Raw genomic sequence first — 24,189 nt, forward strand, 5'->3', positions numbered from 1 at the left:
TCAAAGCAACCTAAACCTCCTGGGCTCAAGCAATCCTCCTGCCTCAGCCTCCCAAGTAGCAGGGACTACAGGCTTGCAACACCACACCCGGCTAATTTTTTCTGTTTTTAGTTGCCTGGCTAATTTTTTTTTATTTTTAGTAGAGACAGGGTCTCACTCTTACTCAGGCTGGTCTCGAACTCCTGACCTCAAGTGATCCTCCTGCCTCTGCGGCCTCCCAGAGTGCTAGGATTACAGGCATGGTGAGGCACCACGCTTGCCCATAATGGACTTTTAATGTCTGTGTGGATAACCACACTGTGAGCTTCTGAAACAAAGTTTCACAATTACCTGGGGGTCTTTTTCAAAACTAGAGGTGCCCGGACCCCACCTAAAAAGTAAATCAGAACCATGGGTAGGGCCCCATGTGAATCTGGGGACTGGGGATATGTATTTAATATTCAAACTTCCTCCAGCAGCACAAGGAAAAGCTGCTTCTTACAATGGAACGCAAATACTGGGCAGCTTTTCAAATGTGTTTTTTAATCCACCAGTGCCCCCTATTGACCAGAGGATGAATAGCTAAATCAAAACAATGGTTAATGTTTAAATATTTAAATATGTACATAACTAGACAGTTCTTTTCCACCACCCCCCATACTATCAACTCCTTTGTCCTCCAGTCCTAGTTGGCCCAAGCTGTTAATTCCCACACCCAGATCAATCCTGCCATTTTCTCTGTCCCCACTGGCACAGACCTGCAGTAGGAACACTCTCAGCAGAGCCCTCAAAGCAGCTGGCCTATCTTTTTTGTTGCTTGATAAGTGCCTCTTCCAAATCCCGCCACAATCATAGAACCATCCAAATCCCATCATGGTCACAGAACCATCTATCTCAAAAACAAAAGAAACCATTCGTCTACTGATTTGCCTCAAATCTTGCTATTCAAACTGTGATGAGGGACCAGCAGCATCCATAGCACCCAGGACCTCCTTAAAAAATGGAGAATCTAAGGCCCCATCCCAGAACTACTGAATTGGAATCTGCATTTTAACAAGAGTCCCATGCACATTAACGTTTGACAAGCACTGGTTCTCAATTACTGGACCTGACACCACCATTTTATGACAAAAATTTTATAACACTCTTTTGCTATCCTAAAATAAAATCATCACCCACCTACACACGTAAGTCCAAAAGAGAAAAGATATCAGCATACTGATTTGATCATAACATAAAGGTGAACAAAAGGTTAAGATTTATATGAGTTATATTTCAGTATATAAATGTTCAACACAACTAAATTAAAGACATAAGGAAAACGTACCCTAAGAGGTACATCCAGTAGAGAACCACTGGTCTAAGATCCCTTGCACCTTTCTTTTCTTTCTGTCTCTTTCTTCCCACAAGTGGGAATATGTCTCCTCTTTTTAAAGCTGAGATTCTCTCTTGTAAAAGTTCCTTTTCTACTTCCTCCCCTAGACCATAAACAATGCTAAATCTTCACTTTAACAACCACAAAACAACTCTAGAATCTTGATCAAACATTTCCTTCTAGTTACCATATTCTCTCTCCTTCGCTTAACAGTCAATTATCAACGACCATTGAGTCCATTCATTCATCCCTCATTCACCAACCCGTTAATCTAGCTTTCACTTCCATCAGTAAACCTCCATGTATAAGGATCACGAAAGCTTTCCAAAGTGTCCACATCAATGAATACTTCTCCAAACTCATCTAACTTATATCTCTATAATGGATATTGTTGGTTACACATCCAGCCTCCATTTCCACTCTTCCCTCCTAAAAGAACCCCATTGTGTTCATGAATTCCTCTCCCTTGTAATTAAGGTAAAGTGACTCATCCCAGGGCAGACACCTGACCTAAGTTGGTCCAATCAGACTGAAGGACATAATGCAAGCATGAGAGTTTTGTCCTCTCTCCTCCTCTGACTCTAGCGGATGACAAAGTGTGTATGTTACTGGCAGTCATCTTGCAACCGTAAGGGAAACCAACCTTACTGTGGAATGCCAAGAAGAGACCAGTCCTTGATGACTATGTTGACCCAGAGCCCCTGAATCAATGAGCCTGAAATCCATCCTTCCTCTGGATTTTGTGAAATAATTTCCCTCACTATTTAAGCAATTGGGTTTTCCCAGCTGCAAACATCCTAACATAGTCTGTTCTTGAAACTTTCTTCCCTTGATTTTCTAAACATCACTCTTTTCTGCTCCTATTTCTATTTCTCAAGTCTTTCCCTCCGCCTACTCCTTACATTTTGGTGTCCTCCAAGGTTTTTGTTGTGATCTTTTCTATCCAAAGTACACGTTCACCTGGAATGATTTCAAGCTCACTGTGTCTGATCAAAACTGAGCTACCAAAAAACAAACAAACAAACAAAAAAAACTGAGCTACCAGCACTTCCCCTGATGGAGTACCACTGCCCACGTTCCCCAGCTCACCTATTTAAAGAACTTCTACTTGTCTTTCAAAACTAAATTTAAGTGTCCCCTCTGAGAAGCCTTCCCTAAGGTCCCCAGGGGTTCCTTGCCTTTTTTGTGCCATGGACCTTTTTGGCAGTCAGTGACCCCCCTTCTCAAAATAATGCTTCTAATTGCATACAATAAAATGTCAATTATATTGAAATAATTTAATTTTAAAACTCAAATTTCTGATATAATAATCTGTGCTTCTTTATTAGCCCATTAAATAAAAAGATCTAACACTGGGTCTTATAACTACCATAAGTCTGAAGTAGTGATAAGCATAAATGGTATTTTGAGATCTGCAACAACTGTCATGTGATATGAAAATGTCTGTGACTTGCATTGGTACTGTGACTTCTATTGGTGACAGGTAGTGCTAATATAATACTACTGTGGTCTGCTGCTGTAGGAACTTGTTAAATTAATGGCTCCCAATGAACCTCATCTCCTCATATCCATGCCCTTTTGTAGTGCCCCACCATATCAACTATGGCCTTGGCTACATGACTTGTTTTGACATCAGCCAATGTGACACAGGCATTTGCACATTGGGACTTGCCCTCTTAGAACCCAGTAACCATATAAGGAAGCCCATGGAGGGGCTCCAAGCCCCCCAGACGTGGGAGTGAGGCCACCTTTCAGTCAAGCCATCAGCTGAATTTGACCACTGGGGGATGCCAGAAATGCCCAGCCCACCCACAGATTGTGAAAAATAATAAATCATTATTGTTTTAAGGCATTGGTTTGCAGTGGTTCATTACCCGACAATAGATTACTGAAACAGTTACCCATATTCACAACAGAAGAAAATGCTCCATTTCAGTTAGAGACTGGTAAAAATATTTATTTTTTTTCCCATCAGAGATCAGGAACCCCCTGAATTCTATCTACAGATCCTTTGAGGGGCTGACGACCCCAGGTTAAGAACACCTGCTTAAGTTGACTAGCTCCTGCTTTTTCACTATCACACTATGTTGTTGGTACCCATAGAGTTAAACTGATCACAGGATGTTTCATTGTTGTAACCCTAAAACCAAGCTGAGCTCCTAACAAATGAATGAAGGTTGCTTATGGGACCTGTCTGCCTCTTCCTGACTCAAGTGTGTGCTGCCTGAAAACAGAATAAAAGCAAATACTTGGCCTTTTCCATGTGCTTTACACATACCAATTTACCTACTCCTTGTAACAACCTTATGAGGTAGATGCCATTATCCCAATTTCACCAATAGAACAGGCACAGAAAGGTTATGTGACTTGTCCAAGGTCACACAGCTAGAAAGTGGCAAAGCCAGGACTGGAAGGCAGAATCCACGTTCTGATTTTATAGCCTTTACTAATGTGCCCAAAGCACATTGCAGGAGCTCAATAAAACTTTTAAATGAGTAGTGCAATTTTGAGATTTCATTATAACTATTTTGTGGGTAGTATGCTTGAAGACTCAATTTTGTAGATTAATTTCTGGTAGCCTGTGATTTCTTATGACAAAAAATACAACTTGTGTTTTAAAAAGCAGAATAATGGCATTAAGCTAAATGAAGGAAATTAAGTCTTCACTGTAAAAGTCGATTTCTTAAAAAGGATATGAGTTGTCCACATTCAATAATGTTCCCTGGGGACAATAATGTTTCCCTGGAGCAAAGCTCCAGCTTCCCTCCTCACCCAGCCATCCTACGCCAGCCTCCCCTACACCTTGCACAGCTTCTCCGAGGGTGACCCTCCCCCACTCACATACCAGGTTCTGAAACCTGACCCTGCCAGGCAACCAAAGCCAAGAAGCCCGCAGTTCCCTGAGCTGGCCTTACACTACCCACGATCCCAGTAGGGCATCAGCCAGGTGAGTGGGTACTTTGGAGGGAGGAACTTAAACTTTTCATAGTTGTTTTATTCAGGAGAGCACGACCCAAAGGGCGGTCCCCACCCACGGCGGGTCTCACGCCTCCTCCCTCAGCCACTTGCCCCAAGCAGACCAGTGAATGAACCGCAGAGCCAGGACAAAACAGGCCCGGCGGCGGGAAAAGGCTAGCTGGGCCTGGTCCGCGGAAAGGCCCCACGAGAGGGCAGGGAGGGCTTCGGGAGGCCGGGAGGGGGGCGGTGACAGCTGTGACCCGGCTCCACGCTCTCACCTTGAACATGTCGCTGGCAGCGGCGGCTCCGGCAGGGTCACCCGAGCCTTGGCCACGCCCACTACAGAGAAGCGACTACGGAGGCCCAGTAGGGCCCTGATTCCTCCGCCTGCAAGCGAGCCGCTGTGCGGATGACGGCCGTACAGCCAACTCAACGCAGCAAAGGCTTAGTTCCCCCACTCTGGGCTGGAAGCGGCGTAGCTGAGATGCATAGCGTAGCGCCCCGGGCGGCCCGCGAACGCAAGGCCCACCCTTCGGCTGGCTCCGCCCCTGCGCCTGCGGTTGCTAGGTGACAAGAAAGCGCCGGCTCAGTGTGGGCGGTGCGTGGGGGCGCGAGAAGGAAGTCGCAGGCCGCCGCGCGGCGCTGGGAACCTGCTTTCGCCGCGATGATTGGACGCCCAGCGGCGTGGGCTGGGAATCCTGTGCGCAGAGGCGGCCGGCGGTTCGAAAGCCTCACAGCCAGAAGCCGCCGATTGGAGGCCTGGATTTACCTCGCAAAAAAAAGGTTGTGAGATTTTCCTGTGGGGTGGACGTTTCTCAGGCTTTAGATTTAAACTTTGCCATGTCTTTTAGTCGCAAAAAGCTCTGATTTTGTTATTTCTTTTCAAGACATTTAAGCGTAAGCCCCTCACTGGGAATCAAATGTTTGTCCCTTAATAGCTGTAGAAGTAATTATGGCAATAATTATCTCAACAAGAATAGCAAGCAGTAATACAGCTCTTAGGATGTGTGCAGCTCTGATTTAAGCTCCTTACACACATTCATCTAATTTTTCCAACAACACAAGTAAGTGGACACGATTACTACTCCCACTCTATAGATGAAGAAACTGAGGCCACACAGAAAGTGGGAAGCCAGGATCCAAACCCAGGTGGTCTGCCTTTGAAACCTGTGCTCTAGACCAAACAGTTGTTGCACTGTCTCATAATAAGGTTGTATTTCATATTTTATTCTGCATTTCTGTCCTAACCTGATAGAAAGTGTAGCCCCATCCAGGCAGGCATCAGGAAGAGTTTGAAATTTGTACAGTGACATGTCTCTGCCCTCCGGCCAAAAACCACTAGGAACACACCTGAAATTGAAGAAGTTGAGTTTCTCATTGCTGCAAAGAAAACACACATTTGGGAAACCAGTGGGGCATTTCAGTAAGAGAGTGTTAGGAAGGTTTATCATAGGATTTGGGCTTTAGCTGGGTGATTTGGGGGTGAGTTCAAGGAAGCAGGGCTTTGCTCTGGATTGGGTATTATTAGGAAGCGGGGATAACATCAAGGCCCAGCCGTGAGTGCCAAGCCAGCTCCCAGATGTTAAGGCCTGTTTTTCTCTTTCTCAAGAGAATTGTATATTCCAAGCCATGTGCATCTCCATCCCCATCCCCAACCCTGTCCCCATCCCTAAGGAGAAATACTGAATAGACTCTGAAGACTCTGCATCAGTAAAGTAACATCACACATACACAAAAGTCTGAAGGGTAGTGATAAATTAGGGCAGGAATTCTTAATTCAGGGGGTATGTGAACTTGGATGGGGAGAAAAACAAACTTCATTTTCACTAACCTCTAACTGCACTTTAACATTTCTTTCAATTACAGGGTAGGCAACAAACCACAGTAGTATTAGCAGTACCTGTGACTTTTTTTTGTTTTTTTTTTTTTTTTTGAGACAGAGTGTTGCTCTATTGCCCCTGCTAGAATGCAGTGGCATCATCATAGCTCACTGCAACCTCAAAGTCCTGGGCTCAAGCGATCCTCCGGCCTCAGCCTCCCAAGTCTGGGACTACAGGCTTGTACCATGACGCCTGGCTAATTTTTCTATTTTTCAGTAGAGACTAATTTTTCTATTTTTAGTAGAGACAGGGTCTCACTCTTGCTCAGACTGGTCTCAAACTCCTGAGCTCAAGCAGTCCACCAGCCTCGGCCTCCCCGAGTGCTAGGATTACAGGCATGAGCCACCATGCCTGACCAGTACCTGTGACTTTGTCATCAATAGAAAGCACAGATATTTTCATATTACAGTCATGGCAGGTATCTCGAAATACCATTTATGTGCATTACTGCTTCAAAAGTATAGTAGTTATTCAATCTCTTATTTAATGCATAAAGAAGACACTCACTATAATTTTGTTCCAAAAATATTTTGATGATTTCAATATAATTGGAGTTCTTTGTAATCCTATGTATTTTATGTTATGCATTTTAAAAGAGTAATTCTTAGAAGGGATACCTCCATAGGAGTCCATGGCACTAAAAGAAAAGAGCCTCTGGTTTAGTAGAAGAGACTAAGCAGTGACTAAGAATTTGGGAGCCACATCCAAATTGGAGTAATGCTTCAAAGAATAGAAAGAGGCAGAATCAGATAATTTAGTGCATACCCTCTCACTTTACCAGGGAGGGAACTGAACCACTTGAGAGGTTAAGTGACTTGCCCAAAGTATCACTGCTGTTTGATGAGAAAACCAGGACAAAAAGTTTTCAGACAAGCATATAAAAACTCTCCACTCTGCTAGGCACTGGGGATTCCATAGTTAGTGTGATGCCTCCTGCCCTAATGAGCTTGTTGGGCTGATGGTTGGGCAGTGATAAGATTGAATTATTGCTCTAAAAAGTTAACCCCAGCTGTAGTGTGAAGGCTAAATAGGAGGAGGAAGAGTCTGGAAACAGACCAGCTAGAAAGCTATGCATACATCCACTTGTCTTTCCCATATACAACAAATAATTTTAATACACAAAGAATGTAAACTGTAAGCAACATGAAGAGATCCATGATGACTTCCTTTTTAAGGGGTTCATAATTAGTACAACAATCATATGGCTTTTGACTCTAGTCCAAACAGTGTAATAATATAAATTATGACCTCAAAGGCTAAATTTATGTACTTTCAGATTACTTCATTGCAAAAAAAATGAATGATTCCTCAAAAACAAAAGATCCTGGTGTTCCAAAATCAGGTAATCGACGCTCAGGAAAAGGCCACAAAGTACGTTTGAGAATTCCTGCAAAGACAAAGCCAATACGGCGACAGTAAGTACCCATCTTTTGCCTTGTGTCATTTTTCACAACTGGACAGTTTCCAAACAGTATTCACCCAGATAACTTCAAACACTTCTTGTTTTATAAATTAGAGGTTTTTTGTTTTTTAAAATTACTTTTAAATTCCATAATAATTATTATAATTGTGGTATTTTCTAACTTACAAAGCATGTTAATACACATCTATTTGATCCTGATGGGGCCTTGCAAAACAGATTTATTATTCCATTTTATAAATGAAGAAGCAGCAACTGGGAGAAGTTAAGTGGTTTGCAGAAGGTTAAACAGCTAATAAATAGCATCAGCTAGGATTCAAAGGTTTGTTTGCATACTTCAAGCCTTTTCCTGTCTATATCTTGTAGTCTGCATTTTGCCAGCCAACAGTGACATTATGCAGGAATACCTCTCTTTGCACATAGCTCTGTGAGAGGTAATGATGGGTGGGAGGGTCTTGGAAAGGGACACCCCCACAGTCTGCCAGTGCTGGGACATGATCAAAAGTAGAATAATTCTCTGTCCTGACTGGGATGAGCCCAGTTCAAGCAAAGATCAGAGAAGGGAGTTTCTTTTTCTAGGGCATAGTCATCTGCCCCAGTAGAGAACTGGGCCTCCTGTAACTTCAACTATTCCACATTCCATATTCTTAGCTAGTTGGACATTGTTTTTAAGAACTAACTGTAACTGAATCATTTTAGGTCATGGATGTTTTTAGAAAGCAAGCTTGTCTCCTCACACTTTTTATTTATAATATATATGCCTCTTAATGATAAAGTGTTACCCAGGATTTTTTTTAACCTCAAGGGAAATATTCTCAAGTATTTCATATCCTCATTCTGACTAGAGTCTGCAAATGACCAGTTCCAATTACCGCATCCAAATGTTCCTCATTAGGTCAGTCTTAGAGTGGGGGATGGGGAGGTGCAGGAGGAAGAAGCATAAATTGAGAGTTCTCCAAGATTTTAGGAAAATGAACACTACTTCATAAATATCAACCTCTTTTTTCCCCTTTCAGGATGACTAGAGACCTTTCAGCTCAAGTAATACAGAAAGCTTGGTTTTCTCACGCAGACAAAATGATATTTCAACTCCTAAAACTCACAATTTGTGCAGCGGTATGTATTTTGCTTTTTGTTTTCTCTGAAAGATTTAATTATTTATCAAGCTAAAAGATCTGTTCATTAAAGATAGAATAGATAACCTTCTTTATATCTTCTAGTTAGATCTAGTAATATTGCATGACATTCTGGAATTACTTCTTTTGTTAGCCCTAAATGAATATTTCTGGATTTATTTTTAATGTGGATGACTGATTTTTTTTCCCTTACCTTCTGCCCAGCAATTTTACTTCTAGGAATCCATTCTACAATATATGTACAGTTTCATTGCAGCATTGTTTGTAACAGCAAACAGTAAAAGTAAATTATATAATGTCTATTGATAGGATGCTGGTTAAGTAAGTGTTGCTGCTCTTAGAGTGTTAAACTGCAGCATTAAGATGATTTTGCAATAGAAAGATAACCAAGATAGCTCGTTAGTGAAAAAGACAAGCACAGGAAAGTATGAAGAATATGATCCTATTTGAATTAAAACAAAACCACAAAAAGATACACATCTCCCCTCCCCCCAGAAAAACTCTGGCAACCCCACCAGAGTATTAAGCCATCCTTGGTATAGTATCAAATATTCTCCTAATAAAACAAGTCATAATTCCAGTAGTCTATTATTATTAGTGATAGTCACATTAAGGGAATTTTAGCAGCCCTGAAAAAAATCACGAAGCCTGAGCAATGTGTACACTTCTTCAGCATCTGATCCGCAGACCCATTTCTAACGTCAGTAAAAGCAAAATACTTCAGAGAAAACCCACCCAGGTAAACTCTTGACATTTCAGATTCATTGTCCATTGTCTTTGAATATGGAACTTGTATTTAATTATCATAATACTGGTTTCATTATAATTTTAGACTCTTTTAGTAATAGAACAGGTAACAATCTGTTGTCGTAATGCTTCAGGTTAGTATCTTATGTTAATAATGCTTTGTCCTTTTAAAAGTCCTGTAGTGTACATTTTTATATGATTATCATAAGCATAAAGTTTGGATGGGGTTGTTTGGGGGAAAGAGTGGGGGCTTTAGAGTCAAACAGAACTAAATTTGAATTCTGGCTTCCTCATTTACTACCTTTATACCTTTGTATAAGCTACAAAAACTCCCTGAGCCTCAGCCTTCCCGTTTGTAAAATGGGAATGATAATATTCTAATAATATTGCTATTAGAAGGATTAAATGATCTCTAAAAATTTTTTTAAAAAAACTAGCTGGGTGCGGTGGCACATGCCTGTCATCCCAGCTCCTTAGGAGGCTGAGGCGGGAGGACCACTTGAGCCCAAGAGTTCAAGACGAGCCTGGGCAATATAGTGAGAACCCGTCTCAAAAAAAAAAAAATAGGATTAAATGAGGTTATGTGATATTATGTATATAAGACACCAAACATAGTATGTGGTGCTTAAAAGCTAGTAACTTATTACTGTTATCATCCTCATGTTACAGTGATTCATTAAACATCAAATACTTGTTAATCATCTGCTGTGTTCCAGGTACTGTACTAGATGCTAGGAAGATAACCAAGATAGCTCATTAGTGAAAAAGGCAAGCACAGGAAAGTATGAAGAATATGATCCTATTTGAATAAAAGGTGCAGAAGAAAGATACTGCCCTTACCTTCATGAAGCTTACAGTCTAGTAGGAGACACAGACAAGTTTATAAGTAATTACAATATATTGTGAAAAGTGTTATCATAGGGAAAGAACAGTGCCTGCAATCTCAAGAAGGGACAGATACCCAAACTTGGAGGCCAGAAAGATTATGTAACTGACTCAAAGCCAGCTACACAGATGATAAGTGGAGGACCCAAGACAAGAACCCACCTCTGCAGAACTCCAAGTCCAGTGTACTGTTCACTTTACTATGCTGCCTCTGTTGTAGTCTATAAATTATGTCTGGGCAGGGTACCACTTTCCATTTACAGCACTGTCATCTATTTCAGGAATTCTGTGTGACATATGACATACTGAAGAAAGTAAGCCCCTTAGAGGCTAAGCTTGTTAAAGATCCTAGCATGAAGTGTAAAGTCAGATTCAGGTAATGTGTCTATCTATGCTGATTTATTCCCAAGAAGTATTTAGTTAATATGAGGAAATCTTAGAAATGTATTTTTTTAATCTTCAAAACTTCTCAAGATACAATTACAAAGTAAATGTGCTGTCCTTATGTACATTTGTTATGTGAAGAGACTAAGACAACGGTGGGGAACCTTTTCATGTTGGAAGGCTGCATTAATTTAGCTGTAATCAAATAAGGCGACATTCAAGAAACTTCAATTAGATATACTTAAAAATGTACATTACTTTGTAAAAATCTGACTACTATGTACTTAATAATTTCAAAAACTGAAAACTCTTTGTTAATTTTAAAATTAACTAACCTTTTAATGACTTTGTTGTCTCTGCTTTTTGTTGGAAAGCCTTTGAATATTTGGTTGCAGCATGGAGGTCCACAGTTTCAGTTGATGCTCTAGATGGGTATCAGTCATTTGTGACCTTAAGGGTGTCTTGATTTGGGTTAAGTAGGAGAATGTAGATTCGAAGCAGTAAGTGCTTGAAAACCAAGAAAGCATTTTTCAGGCATGTTGCTGAAGGCACGGGTATTCTATTGCATTTTTCCATCTTTCAGTTGGACCTTAGCATCAAACAATGACTAAAATGTCATCTACTGAGAGCTCAATCAACTCCATCTGTAGTTCTTTAGGTGCCTTGGTGATATCAACTGGGTGAGGCTGAAATGCTGATTTGAGTGTGATGTCATGATTCTCAAAGTCAGTGAACCTTTCATTGTAGTCTCCAATTAATAGGTCTATAACAGCTGTGTATTCTTCAAATGATTCACATATATCATCCCGCTCATCAATGACCTTTGCTAACTAGGGAAAATGTTCATCCAAAATTTCCTTTTGAAGAAGAAGTATTTTGAAAAAAGATAGTTTTTTTTTTTAAATGCTTGGATTTTTTTGCCACATATCATATATAGACTTAGCTTTACCTTGCAAAGAAATATTCAGGTCATTTTGATTTGACATGATATCACACAGATATGCTGCATTCCTATAGAAATATTCTTTAAATAATTCACATTGCTGATTCTGTTCTTCATAAAATTTAACTATATGTTCTCATAGAGAAAAAACTTTAGCTAACACCTGTCCTTGCGATGTTCTCATAGAGATAAAATTTAGCTAACACCTCTCCTTGTGATAGCCAACACACAGCACCTCTGCACTGAATATCTCATCATTCAACTTTAGTATGTTATACCGTCTTGCATTTGCACGAATATAGTTAACAATACTTATAACTCGTTGCAGTGTCACTTAGAATAGTAGCTTTAGCACAGAGATTTTGCTGTTGCAAGACACAGTGAAAAGAAATGAGAGCATCTGGATCTGTTAACGCTTTTTTTTTTTTTACCTGTGCAATAAACTCTTCATATTTTCCTGTCATGGAATATATACCGTCTGTACATAAACTCACTAAATTTACCAAATTCAGTTCAACTTTAAGTTGTTGAAGGTATCTATTCCCTGCATTCTGTTCACAAGAGTGCCCAAAGTGAGTAACACTTCTGAGAAAATCTTTTGTTATGACCCGAATGAAGTCTAAAACCTGCGCTGAGTCAGCAGTATCAGTTGATTCATCCAAAGTGATTGAATAATATATGTTTTCCTTTTGAATTATTGCATGAAGTTGTTCTGTTAAGTTGAAGGCTAATTCATGCTGCCTATCAGTTATGCTTCTCCTTGAAAGAGGCTTGTACTTTGAAATGTTATTGGGGTCTAAGCATCCTACAACTTTAACAATGCATTCTTTCACAATTTCTACATCACTGAATGGCTTCCCCTTTTTCCCAAGTATATAAGCTACTTTATAAGTTGCTTCAGTGGCATCATTTCCAGGTCTTATTGCTGCTTAAAAGAATTGTCTTTGCTTTTGCTTTTCATCTTTTAATTTCTAGAATACAACGTTTCGTGCCTCTCCCTCTAATTTAAAATATTTGTGGTCCTTATGAGTGTTATAATGCTGATGATCATTGAATCTCTTTAATGTTGATATTGCAGTATTACAAAGCAAGCAAATCATCTTATCTTTAGCAAAAATGAGATAATATTGCAATTCCCATCCTCATTTAAAAATCTGTTTTCTTCCTTCAGCATTCTCTTGGTCTTCTTTGACATGATGGGCTGTTACGCAGACAGAATTAAAAAATCGTGTCGAGCTGTGCAACTATTCACAAATTCCACTTTAAACAGAAACACAGTGCACCATTGTCAAAAGCTGACAACAGACTGGCGCACTCGACCCCCATGAACTCTCACCAACCAGCCTGGTGTAGTAGTGGCACCAGTCAGGCGGGGGAAGTTAGAACTAAATCATGAGTGTAACAGCCATCAATTTAGCCCTTATGGCTTACTAATGTTCAATCTGGGAGGATTATTTCATTGGAACTTATTTTATTCTTTGGTATTTTAAATATGTTCATTTTAAAAATAAAATAAAAATATAAAAGATGAACAAAAATGTATTAATAAAAATAAAAGCATTTGTCCTATAAAATTTGGATTCAGTCAAAAGGCTGCACTTAAGGACCTAGAAGGCTACATGTGGCCTTAAGGCCACAGGTTCCCCAACCCTGGACTAAGGCATGAACCTTGGACTAAAAGTTGCCATGAGAATAGCTCTCATCTCTCATTCTGTGTCCAGTCTGACACAGGTATGAGAATAGTTGTGAGCACACAAAAATGTGGGTCTTTCATCCTCTGCAATCCATTTCATACTAGTTCTTTATATGCCAGAGCATATATGCTCAGAGCATATAAAGCATATATGCTCTGGCATATAAAGAACTTTTATGCTCTTTATAGCCTTTACCCTATATGCAAGAAACTATCTGAACTATCTTAAATACAAGGGGAAGAAGTAACTGAGCCCACAACCTAATACCAAGTGACTAATTTTTGATCTTTATTTCAGATTTAGTGGTGAAAGATTTCCACCTTTTATTGTGTTTAAAATTTTTCTTCATACCGAAGGCCGTGGTTACAAGTATTTTAGCGGAAGAAATTTATTAAAGCCATCAAGTGAGGTAATGTTTCACGATGTACATTTTATGTTAATTTACCTTCTTAACATATATGTAGTATTTGAATTGCATTTAAAGTATACAGACTAAGTTATTTTGCTATTAAATAGCCCACCAGGCAGCAGTGTTTTTTTAAGCACCATGTGTCAAAGTAAAAAAAATTTGGAATAAATTACTTGTATAAGGCTCTAAAAAATATCCATCCTTTTTCTTTGTATTAAAATTTTGGTCTGTTAATAATGGACTAAAGTGGCCTATTGGTCAGGGCTTTTAAATTATGCAGAACATTTGATACAATTTTATTTGTTTTAATGGAATTTTATTGTTTCTTTGATTCTGGTAGCGCATTTAGAAAAAATGTGCTGGACTACGCTATTGAAGATGAACTTTTAAAATATTTATTCTTTTTTCATGTGTTCTCATCATACTTTTAAGTTTCATGAATATTCATAATTGTGTCTACAGCATAGGAATCACCTGGAGATATTGTTAAAATGCTGCCTCTGCTGCTGGTCCATACACCACACTTTTAATAGCAAGGACCTGCAGCAGAGATTTTACCCCTTTGACCATTATACATGACTATAATTGAGTAAAAAGGTGGATATTCTTATATTTAGCCTTTTATAAACCATATATCAAAGGTTATTTTCCTGTAACCCCAGCAAGATTCCCTTTCTGGAAATATTTTACACAGAAAGTATAGGCCATTTAAAATCATGAGTTCTAGCACGTTTGCAGGTGAGAAGACCACATAGCCTGGCAGTTTCTGATGAGATCCTGCATGTGCAGCATTGACTCTCAGGAATATTAGAAAAGGAAAAGGAGGCTGGGTGCGGTGGCTCACGCCTGTAATCCTAGCACTTTGGGAGGCCGAGGCAGGAGGATCGCTTGAGCCCAGGAGTTTGAGACCAGCCTGAGCAACATAGAGAGACTCTGTCTCTACAAAAAATAAAAAAAAAGTTAGCCAGGTGTGGTGGTGCATGCCTATAGTCCCAGCAACTCAGGAGGCTGAGGCAGGAGGATCGCTTGAGCCCAGGAGTCTGAGGTTGCAGTGAGCTATAATAAGCTACTACCTGGGAAATAGAGTGAGACCCTGTCTCAAAAAAAAAAAAAAAGGGAAAAGGGACTGCTTTTCTCTGTGTACTCAAGCCATATTGGAGAAAATTTAACTTTCTTTCAGCAACGTATCAAATGGATTACATGTTTTCATTATGGAAAATGGTGTTTCAAAAACATTAATATTTATATAGATTGACTTTAAATGTGAAAATATGTGTTTATCCTACATTTAAGGGATAAATTCAGGCCATGTTTATCTACAGAATAAGCTTATAGTTGTCCCTATAAAATATCATCAGTTGTTTCTTTTCTGAGGTTATATACTGGGGTTTTTCCAGGAACTGAAATTCTCCTGGGTCTGCTCCTGCCAGCCACTGTGCTGTGCCCGGGCCTGAGCAAATGAGAACCTTACAGGCAGTGACTGTAAATCACTGTGTGTATATTAAAACTCATTATAATACTGTATAAAAACTTACATTTTTGTTTAAATTAGCCCAGAGATACAAAAAGAAAATATGCTTTTATGCCTTTCTCTCCTGTGCTACAACTTTCACTCTCCTGGGGTAATCATAGTTACTAGTTTGCTGTGTATCCTTCATTTTTTCCCATTAAAATATATACACAGAGATTTTTAAATTTTGTTTGTTCTTATTATAAAAATGTGATCATACTATTTATTTAGCTTGAACTTTTCATTAAACATTATAATGGGTTTTAAATGATCAGAACATACCCAACTTGAAGAGAACAGTTTAGGGTTCCTTTTCTCCTTTAGTTCAGCTTCAAAACAAACTCTGGTTACACTTGGATTTGTGGTTGATAGAAATCTTATAAAAGTGGAATTTTTATCACTCTAAGCTTACTCAACTCCTTTGCTCTTTGAACGTAGGCATTGTGTCTTTAGCAAACTGATCCAACTTTTCTAAGTTTACTTCTTAATATGAAAGAAATGAGTTGGTTTTAGTCCATTCAGATGTTTAGTCTAAGTTCACTTCTAAAGGAGGGGGAATTTTACAGACTTTTTGTTTTGTTCCATCTTTTCCCTCTTCTTATTTCCATTTCCAGTTTCATTTCCTTATTTTCTAACTGCATTTCTCATGAATTCACAAAAAGCAAAAAGCAAAAACAAGTGAAAGGATATAGAATAGCCTAAACAACTCTGGAGAAGAACAGAGTTACAGGATTTACACCAGGTGTCCCCAACCTTTTTGGCACCAGGGACTGGTTTCATGGAAGACATTTTTTCCACTGACGGGGTGAGGGGAGAGGGGAGGCAGAGCTCAGGTGGTGATGCAAGCCATGGGGAGCGGCTGTAGATACAGACGAAGCTTCGCTTGCTCACCCCGGTTCCTAAGTTTCATGGAAGACAATTTTTCCACAAGGGTTGGGAGGGGCAGGGGGCAGAGCTCAGGCCGTGATTGAGGCCCAGTTCCTAACAGGCCATGGTCCGGTGTTGGCCGTGGCCTGGGGTTTGGGGACCACAGATTTACACTACCCAATTTCAGGACTTATAGGCCGGGTGTGGTGGCTCACGCCTATATTCCTAGCACTTTGGGAGGCCTAGGCGGGAGGATCGCTTGAGCCTAGCCATAAGTTCGAAGTTGTAGTGTGAACTATGATGACACCACTGCTTGGACAACAGAGTGAGACTCTGTCTCAAAAAAAAAAAAAAAAGACTTACAAAGCTACAGTGATCCTAACAGTGTGGTGATGGCATAAAGATAAACATATAGATCAAAGAAGAGAATAGAGACTTCAGAAACAGCCCCGCACATAGATCTGATCAATTGATTTTCATCAAAGGTGCCAGTGCAGTTCAGATGGTGCTAGAACAGTTGGATAGCAATGTGTAAAAAAATAAATCCCATTTTAGTTGCCTACTTTGATGATCTATTTTCTGAATGATGCTTATTTACAGAGGATTAGCACTATCATTGGTCCACCAGAGAATGTTCTAAAGCCTTGCTACTCAAAGTGCGGTCTGTAGGCCTGCAGCACTGGCATCTGCTAGTGCTAGAGCTTGTTAAAAATGCAGAATCTCAGGCCCCTTCCCAGACCCACTGAGTCAGCATCGGCATTTTACCAAGGGCCCCAGGTGATCCTAGGTACAATACAGTTGAAAAGCACTGTCCTAAAGGTGCCTCCCCCCAGCTGAGGCCTGGAATACCTCTGGGTAATGGATAAGTCTTAACCATTAACATTAAGCAACTGTTATTTTAAGTTGAAAATCTCTTGTCTTTTTTTTTGAGACAGGATCTCACTATGTTACTCAGGCTGGTCTCGAACTTCTGGCCTCAAGAGATCCTCCCACCTCAGCCTCCCAAGAAGCTGGGATTACAGGCACAAGCCACTATGCCTGGCTAAATCCCTGTCCTTTTGAGGACTGAGCATTTATGTAAAAAAGAAAAACATTATTATTACTAATAGCTACCCTTATTGAGCACTTTCTATCAAGTATGATCTTAAAGATTTTATGTATGTTATTATATTTAATTCTCATAAACACTATAATGTATTTTCTGTTATTATCTTCATTTTAAAAAGACTGAGTAACTTGCCTAAGCTCTCACAACTAGAAAGTGAAGGAACTGAGGCCTAGTCAGCCTAACTCCAAAGCCCATGCTCTTAAACATTCCTTAGAGTCAGGAACTATGCTAAACACCAGATACACATTCTCTTATATGGCCCTCCTATAACTCTGGTGAGGTACGTGTTTTTCCCATTTTGCCTATGAGGAAGCTGAAACTTGGAGAAACTTGTCAGTGGCATAACTAAGACTTGAACACTTTGTGTTTCCACTGTACTGTGCACATTTTGAGGTTGAAACAACCCCAGCACTTACGGTGGTTTTATTTATTGAGCCTGTATGTAATTGAACTATTCCAACCAAGAAACTGTTCCAATGCAGGGATAACAGTTATTACTACCTTTGTGAATGACAATTTCCAGCAGGAACGGGGAAGTGGCTTAAGATCTTAGAGAAGCTTTACAAGCCCAAGTGTGGATCTAGGCCAGCAAGTAGTCACAGGGCTGTGGGGGCTTCTGGCCATAGACATGCTGAGTATCAGGGGAAGTGTCAGATTTAGAGATGCTTCCCTGTGACCCTTTGAGTCACTCACTGAGAATGGAACTTGCCTTTTAAATCCTCTGATTGGCTGGTACCCTGGCTTCCTTGCCTAGTTTTTGCCCTTCCTTTTCTCCTGGTGCTGGGCTCTTCTTTCCCATCGCTTCCTATTAAGGAGGATTTTCCTGAACCTGGCCATAGAAGGCAGATGTCTGAGAAAGAACATCTTGGTCATTGGATGGCAAACCTTTTTCAAACTCCTCTCATAAGTGGACAGAGGGCTTGCCCTATGCTGCCAGGCGTGTTTTTCTTTGGCTGAGGGACCCGAATGGGTCAGACACAGCTGAGCCACACAGCTGAGGCACTGTACAAATAAGGAAATGAGGGTTTGGAGACATTGTTGGTGGTGGCTGAGTGGGGCACTGTAGGGAGGAATTGACAATCAATACCTTTTTTTAATAACTTGAGCTAAAGTAAAATATAGTTATGCCTACAGAAATTCCTAAAGCAGAAATTATATGGTCTCCATACCTGTTCAGTATACCCATTATTTGTTTTTACCTTTAGTGTCACTGTGGGGCTGGTTAATTAGAACCCACAGGAAATTAATTGCAAGAAAGCATAATGGAGAGATGTGCCAATACTATCTTTTCTTTAGATGTATAATGTGTAAAGGAATTAATGAAATGAAAAGCAAAAATGATCTACCTAAAGGAAGGCTCCATGTCACGTTTTTAGTAAACTATTTCTCTCCCTTCAGTTGAGTGTATTAGGTATAAAACTATGACCATTTGAATATTTTCTTCCTTTTTCATTTTCCATATGTGTCTGTGATCTTCTAAGCTTTGGAATTTAAAAAAATAAAGGAATATTCTGGACAAAAAAAGGGAGAATTGGAATAGAAAACACATTGAGGCTTGCTGTTGTATTGTGTATTAAGTAAAAAGAACAGAGATTCTGGCCGGGCGTGGTGGCTCACACCTGTAATTTCAGCGCATTGGGAAACCAAGGTGGGAGGATCGCTTGAGGCCAGGAGTTCAAGACCAGCCTGAGCAAAAGCGAGACCCCGTCTCTACTAAACATAGAAAAAAATTACCTAGGCGTGGCACACACCTGTAGTTCCAGCTACTCGAGAGGGTGAGGCAGGAGGATCGCTTGAGCCCAGGAGTTCGAAGTTACAGTGAGCTATGATAGCACCACTGCACTCCAGCCTGGGTGACAGAGTGAGATCCTATCTCTAAATAAATAAATAGATAGATAGATTCTGAGTTTTAATCCTGTCTGAACCACTTTTATTTATTTATTTATTTTTGAGACAGAGTCTCCCTCTGTCACCTGGGCTAGAGTGCAGTGAATAGCATCATCATAGCTCACCGCAACCTCGAACTCCTGGGTCAAAGCGATCCTCCTGCCTCAACCTCCACAGTAGCCGGGACTACAGGCACATGCCACCACGCCTGACTAATTTTTTCTATTTTTAGTAGAGATGGGGTCTTGCTCTTGCTCAGGCTGGTCTCAAACTCCTGAGCTCAAGCGATCCTCCCGCCTCAGCCTCCCAGAGTGCTAGGATTACAGGTGAGAGCCACCGTGCCCGGCCTCAACCACTCTTTTACATCCTCATATCAGCGTTATAACACAGAGTTCCCATACCTTTATAAATATCCCATTCTGAGATACGAGGGAAAAGAAAAACTGATCTGGAATCAAAAGATATTTGAATTTTCTTTTATGACAGCCTCCCTCCACATAAGCATACCCGTTGTGGCCAGAAGCACAGATCCATTATATAAATATGTGTTACAAGAGTCAGCACAGACTTGTGGGGGGTGCAGAGTACTTAAGTCTCTACTCACAGTCTATGCATAGCTCTTAGCACAGGATAGGTAGGTGCAAATTAGGCCAGATAGGATCTGAGCCTCCATATTTTCTGTGATTCTTCTATCTCTGACCTCTCAGGTGCTTTCCTTGAGTAAAAAATGTTGACATTTGGAAGAGGGGGGAAAACCCTTCATTTGCAGCTCTTTGGCTGCTGAGAATGAAGTCTGAAGGGGAGGAAGGCCTGAGCAATCTGAAATGTACATGTGGTTCCGGTAACACCTTTCATTGTAGTTCCTAGGGCAACCCATTTAATGAGCAGATAAGTTCTCTCTGCATTGATGGCACAAATGATGTTATAGTTTTGTTTTTTTTTTAAAGAAAAAGAATATTTTTTAAGGGGAAAAATCTAATCATTTTAAAACTATGGTTCTGGTCTATTTTCAGTCGGTGGACACTTACAGGGGAAGGTACCTGGGCTGGGTCTCTGCCTAGGGGACTGGTGGGAACCGAGGTGATGGAACCCAGGAGCTCCGCGGAGCAAGGCGCCCAGTTACCGTGCAGGTGGCCGAATGAGAGCACCACTGGGGACCGCCCTGCTCCCTGGGGCCTCTGACGGCTGGTCCTCCAAACCCCTGTTGAATCCGCCAGGCAGAGGGGTGTCCTCACCACGCGCTGTTCCGGCCCAGAAACCCAGTGCACCCTCACTCTTCTCCATCACCTTGTGCCTGAGGGAGCAGTTCACATCCAAAAATCACGTTGATTACGAGTTGTTTCCATTTTCTCTGATTGTTCCAGTTTTTTTGACGAGCATATCAGAAAACAAAAATCACAGCAGTGAGAGGATGTTTTAGGACCAGAACCAAATTCATTTCTTGCCCATCACATGTCCACGTGCCCCTACCAGGTAGCACACTCACCAAAGGAGCCTGGAAATATTTTTATGAAGATGCCTGGGACCTGAAGACATTTTAGGGTATTTTTTTTTTTTTTTTACCCATTCCCAGTAGATCAGCTTAATAAAGGACTACTTTAGGCAGTGCTTTAAAGATAATGTAATTATGAAAAAAAGCAAAACTGTAATGTGCTAAAGATAATGTAAGAATAAAAAAAGCAAAAATGTAATGATAGGGGGAAATGCTGGGATATAAAGTCCAGAGTGTGTGACTACATAGTTTTGCAGCGGAGGGCTGAGATACGCTTTCATGTTCGTACATATTACAGGAGTCCCCTGTGTTTGGCCTTGGGTAAATTGGTACTGGAAGAGGAGGCAAGGTTCTAAGTGGCCCCCAAACCAGTATCTGCCAAGATGGTTAAAAGCTTTTTCTCTTATTTCATAGCTCATGCTCCTTAGTTGGTGTTTGCACATTGTGGGTTTACTTTGGTTTTTGTTATTGTTTGTTTTCTAAATGAATGATGGAGAGAATAAGTAACTTAAGAACCCAGGAGTAAAGATCTTAATGAGGCAATTCTAATTTCCCAGAAGGATGAATTCTGTCTGTGATGTTCAGGCCTACTTCACCCAAACTGCAGTAGAAAAGCAGGCAAAAAGAATCACAAAATGAAGAGAAAAAAGAAAATCAAAAAGAAAAAAAGAGAAACTATGGTTCTCTGAGGATTGTGGACTCAGCTACTATTCTAGCTACATTTTAAAACTATGTAGATATGGCTATGGAAACAAATTTTAAGTGGTTTAAAAATCCCTATATAGGCCGGGCGTGGTGGCTCACGCCTGTAATCCTAGCACTCTGGGAGGCCGAGGCGGGCAGATTGTTTGAGTTCAGGAGTTCGAGACCAGCCTGAGCAAGAGCGAGACCCTCTCTCTACTAAAAATAGAAAGAAATTAATCAGACAACTAAAAATATATAGAAAAAATTAGCCGGGCATGGTGGCGCATGCCTGTAGTCCCAGCTACTCGGGAGGCTGAGGCAGAAGGATTGCTTGAGCCCAGGAGTTTGAGGTTGCTGTGAGCTAGGCTGACGCCACGGCACTCACTCTAGCCCGGGCAAAAGAGTGAGACTCTGTCTCAAAAAAAAAAAAAAATCCCTATATAATTTTCTCTTTGTAGATGCAGCCTTTCTATTGAATCTTCTAGCAAGCTGCTAGGAGAAAGGAACAATATTTGATGTATTTGTCAGAAAAAATATGTAAAGTGTGCTGATAATTAATGCTATTATACTACTATTTTTAAAGTCTGTTTCCTCTTTGTAGGCAGTTGTTGATGCTTGCAAAATGATGGGGAAAAATAAATTTTACCATCAAGTTTTGGAAGATGAACATCTTTTCCAGAAGTTAAAAGTAACTGATGAAATAGATATTGTCACCATGCAAGATTATATGCAGGTAAGGAATTTAGATTTAGATGTTGAAAAACAAACAAATCAAGCCTTCCTGACCCTATCCTCCCAAGATGAAAGAACTATGCATTTTTTATTGCGGTAAAATACTACAACATAAAATTTACCATTTTAACTGTTTTAAAGTGTACAATTTAGTGGCATTAAGTATATTCACAGTATTGTGCAACCATCACCACCATCTAGTTCCAGAACCTTTTTGTTACCCTAAAAGGAAACCCTGCATCCAGTAAGCAGTCATTCCCCATTCCTCCATCCACCCAGCCCCTGTGAACCACAAGTCTGCTTTTCATCTCTGTGGATTTGCCTAGTCTGGATATTTCATATAAATGAAATCATGTAATATGTGGCTTTTTGTGTCTTGGGCATGATAGCTAAGGAATATGGGGTTTCTTTTTCGGGTGATGGAAATGTTCTGAAATGTTGATAGGTAGTAATGGTTGTACAACGTTGTAAATATATCAAAAACCACTGAATTGTACACTTTAAAATGGTAAATTTTATGCTATGTAAATTTTATCTAAAAAAATAATCAAAACATCAAAATAACTACATGCTGCTAATAAAGTGCATGATGGGGATTTGACCTAGTAGGGAAGGGTTCTCTTGTTGTTTAGATGCTTTCTGCTACAAGTAACAATATTCCCAACCACAAGAGGCTTAAACAATAAAGGCCATTTATTGTTCTTTCTTATGCAAGAAGTCCCAGCATACATGGTTCCTGGGCTAGCTAACTCAGGAGCTCAGGGACATCAAGGTCTGGGTCAGCTTCTCTTCAGTCCTCTTGGCTTCCTTCACATGGTAAAAAAGATGACTATCACATCAGCTCTATTCAAAAGCAGGAAGAAGTGGGCTCCTAGCATCTTTCTCTCTTTATCTCAAGAAGGAAAATCTTTCCCAGAAGCCCCCAGCAGACTTCCTCTCAGGTCCCATTGATCAGAACTGGATCATGCACTCCCCTGAACCAATCAGGGAAATGGGATCATTTCCCACATTTGGTTTAGAACAATCATGGTTCATATGCTGGGACCCTCCTTCCCTGAGCATATTGCTGTTCCATACCTGGAAAAAAAAAATCAGGGCTCCGTGAGCAAGGGAGAAGTGGGAAATGGACAGACAATCCCTGTTGGGTAGGCAGTCACCAGTGTGAGTCACAGCCTTCCGGAGGGAGTGCTGACTGAGCCCAGTCTGGGGGTGAACAGGTGGCACAACCCAGGCAAAGGCTCTGTGGCAGGAGGAGCTGTAGGGCCTGAAAGCAGGTTTGTGGAGCTGGAGAAGTGAGAGCATGGAGGCTGTGGTATGGAGTCAGGCTGAAGGGCTGGCAAGAGAACAACATGCAGGGCTTAAGACCATAGTAAGATGTTTATTTTTTTCTTTGTACACAACGAGAAGCTGGTGTGGTGTTTTAAGGAGTGAGGTGGGGCTGGGCACAGTGGCTCACACCTGTAATCTCAGCACTTTGGGAGGCTGAGGTGGGAGGGTCACTTGAGGCCAGGAGTTTGAGACCAGCCTGGGCAACATAGTGAGGCCCTGTCTCTAAAAACAAACAAACAAACAAAAAAAAACTATATGGGCATGGTGTCACATGCCTGTAGTCTTGGCTACTTGGGAGGCTGAGGTAGGAGGATCACTTGAGGCCAGGAGTATGAGGTTACAGTGAGCTATGATCATGCCACTGCACTCCAGCTTGGGTAACAGAGTGAGACCTTGTCTCTATTTTAAAAAAAAAAAGAAGGAAAGAAGGAAATGAGTTCATTTAATCTAATGAGTGAAGAGATCCTTCCTGGCTGCAGTGTAGAGAATGGATTACAGGGCAGCAAGAGGCCTCTACTAGTTCAGAGGCTTCTGCAGTATTCCAGGAGAAATGGTGGTAGCTTGATTAAGGGCTGTGAGTCTGGAGACACAAGAGATAACTGGAGAATAAAAGCAGTGGGCCTTGGTGACAGATGTGGGGGGCGGCAGGGGAAGCTAAGGGAAAGTGTTCAGCATGGCTCCTAGGTTTCTGGTTTGCATAATTGGATGGATAGAAGTGCTGAATCAGGGGAAATTAAAGTAGATACCTGAAAAATAATAATAGCAAATGC

At 40.7% G+C, this 24,189-nt stretch overlaps 2 protein-coding genes across 3 annotated transcripts in view; one reads left to right on the forward strand and one right to left on the reverse strand.

Annotated features, from left to right (window-relative positions):
• Nucleotides 1–4,834, reverse strand: part of APOO (apolipoprotein O) — a 58,613-nt gene extending 53,779 nt beyond the window's left edge. The window contains exon 1 of one of the 2 annotated variants that reach the window (XM_012656344.1): nucleotides 4,591–4,834. In XM_012656344.1, the coding sequence (XP_012511798.1) occupies nucleotides 4,591–4,599 (9 nt within the window). In that variant the 5' untranslated portion in view covers nucleotides 4,600–4,834. The remainder of the gene's footprint in view (nucleotides 1–4,590) is intronic. The other variant, XM_012656345.1, reaches the window with a different exon arrangement.
• Nucleotides 4,835–4,976: 142 nt separating this feature from the next.
• LOC105819950 (chromosome unknown open reading frame, human CXorf58) overlaps nucleotides 4,977–24,189 on the forward strand; it is a 28,544-nt gene continuing 9,331 nt past the window's right edge. Inside the window, exons 1-5 of the mRNA XM_012656315.1 lie at nucleotides 4,977–5,095; nucleotides 8,629–8,728; nucleotides 10,662–10,756; nucleotides 13,699–13,810; nucleotides 21,960–22,091. Of these exons, the coding sequence (XP_012511769.1) occupies nucleotides 4,977–5,095; nucleotides 8,629–8,728; nucleotides 10,662–10,756; nucleotides 13,699–13,810; nucleotides 21,960–22,091 (558 nt within the window). The remainder of the gene's footprint in view (nucleotides 5,096–8,628; nucleotides 8,729–10,661; nucleotides 10,757–13,698; nucleotides 13,811–21,959; nucleotides 22,092–24,189) is intronic.

Source organism: Propithecus coquereli, unplaced genomic scaffold, assembly GCF_000956105.1.
Source record: "Propithecus coquereli isolate 6110/MARCELLA unplaced genomic scaffold, Pcoq_1.0 Scaffold50, whole genome shotgun sequence".
NCBI classification, from domain to species: Eukaryota; Metazoa; Chordata; class Mammalia; order Primates; family Indriidae; genus Propithecus; species Propithecus coquereli.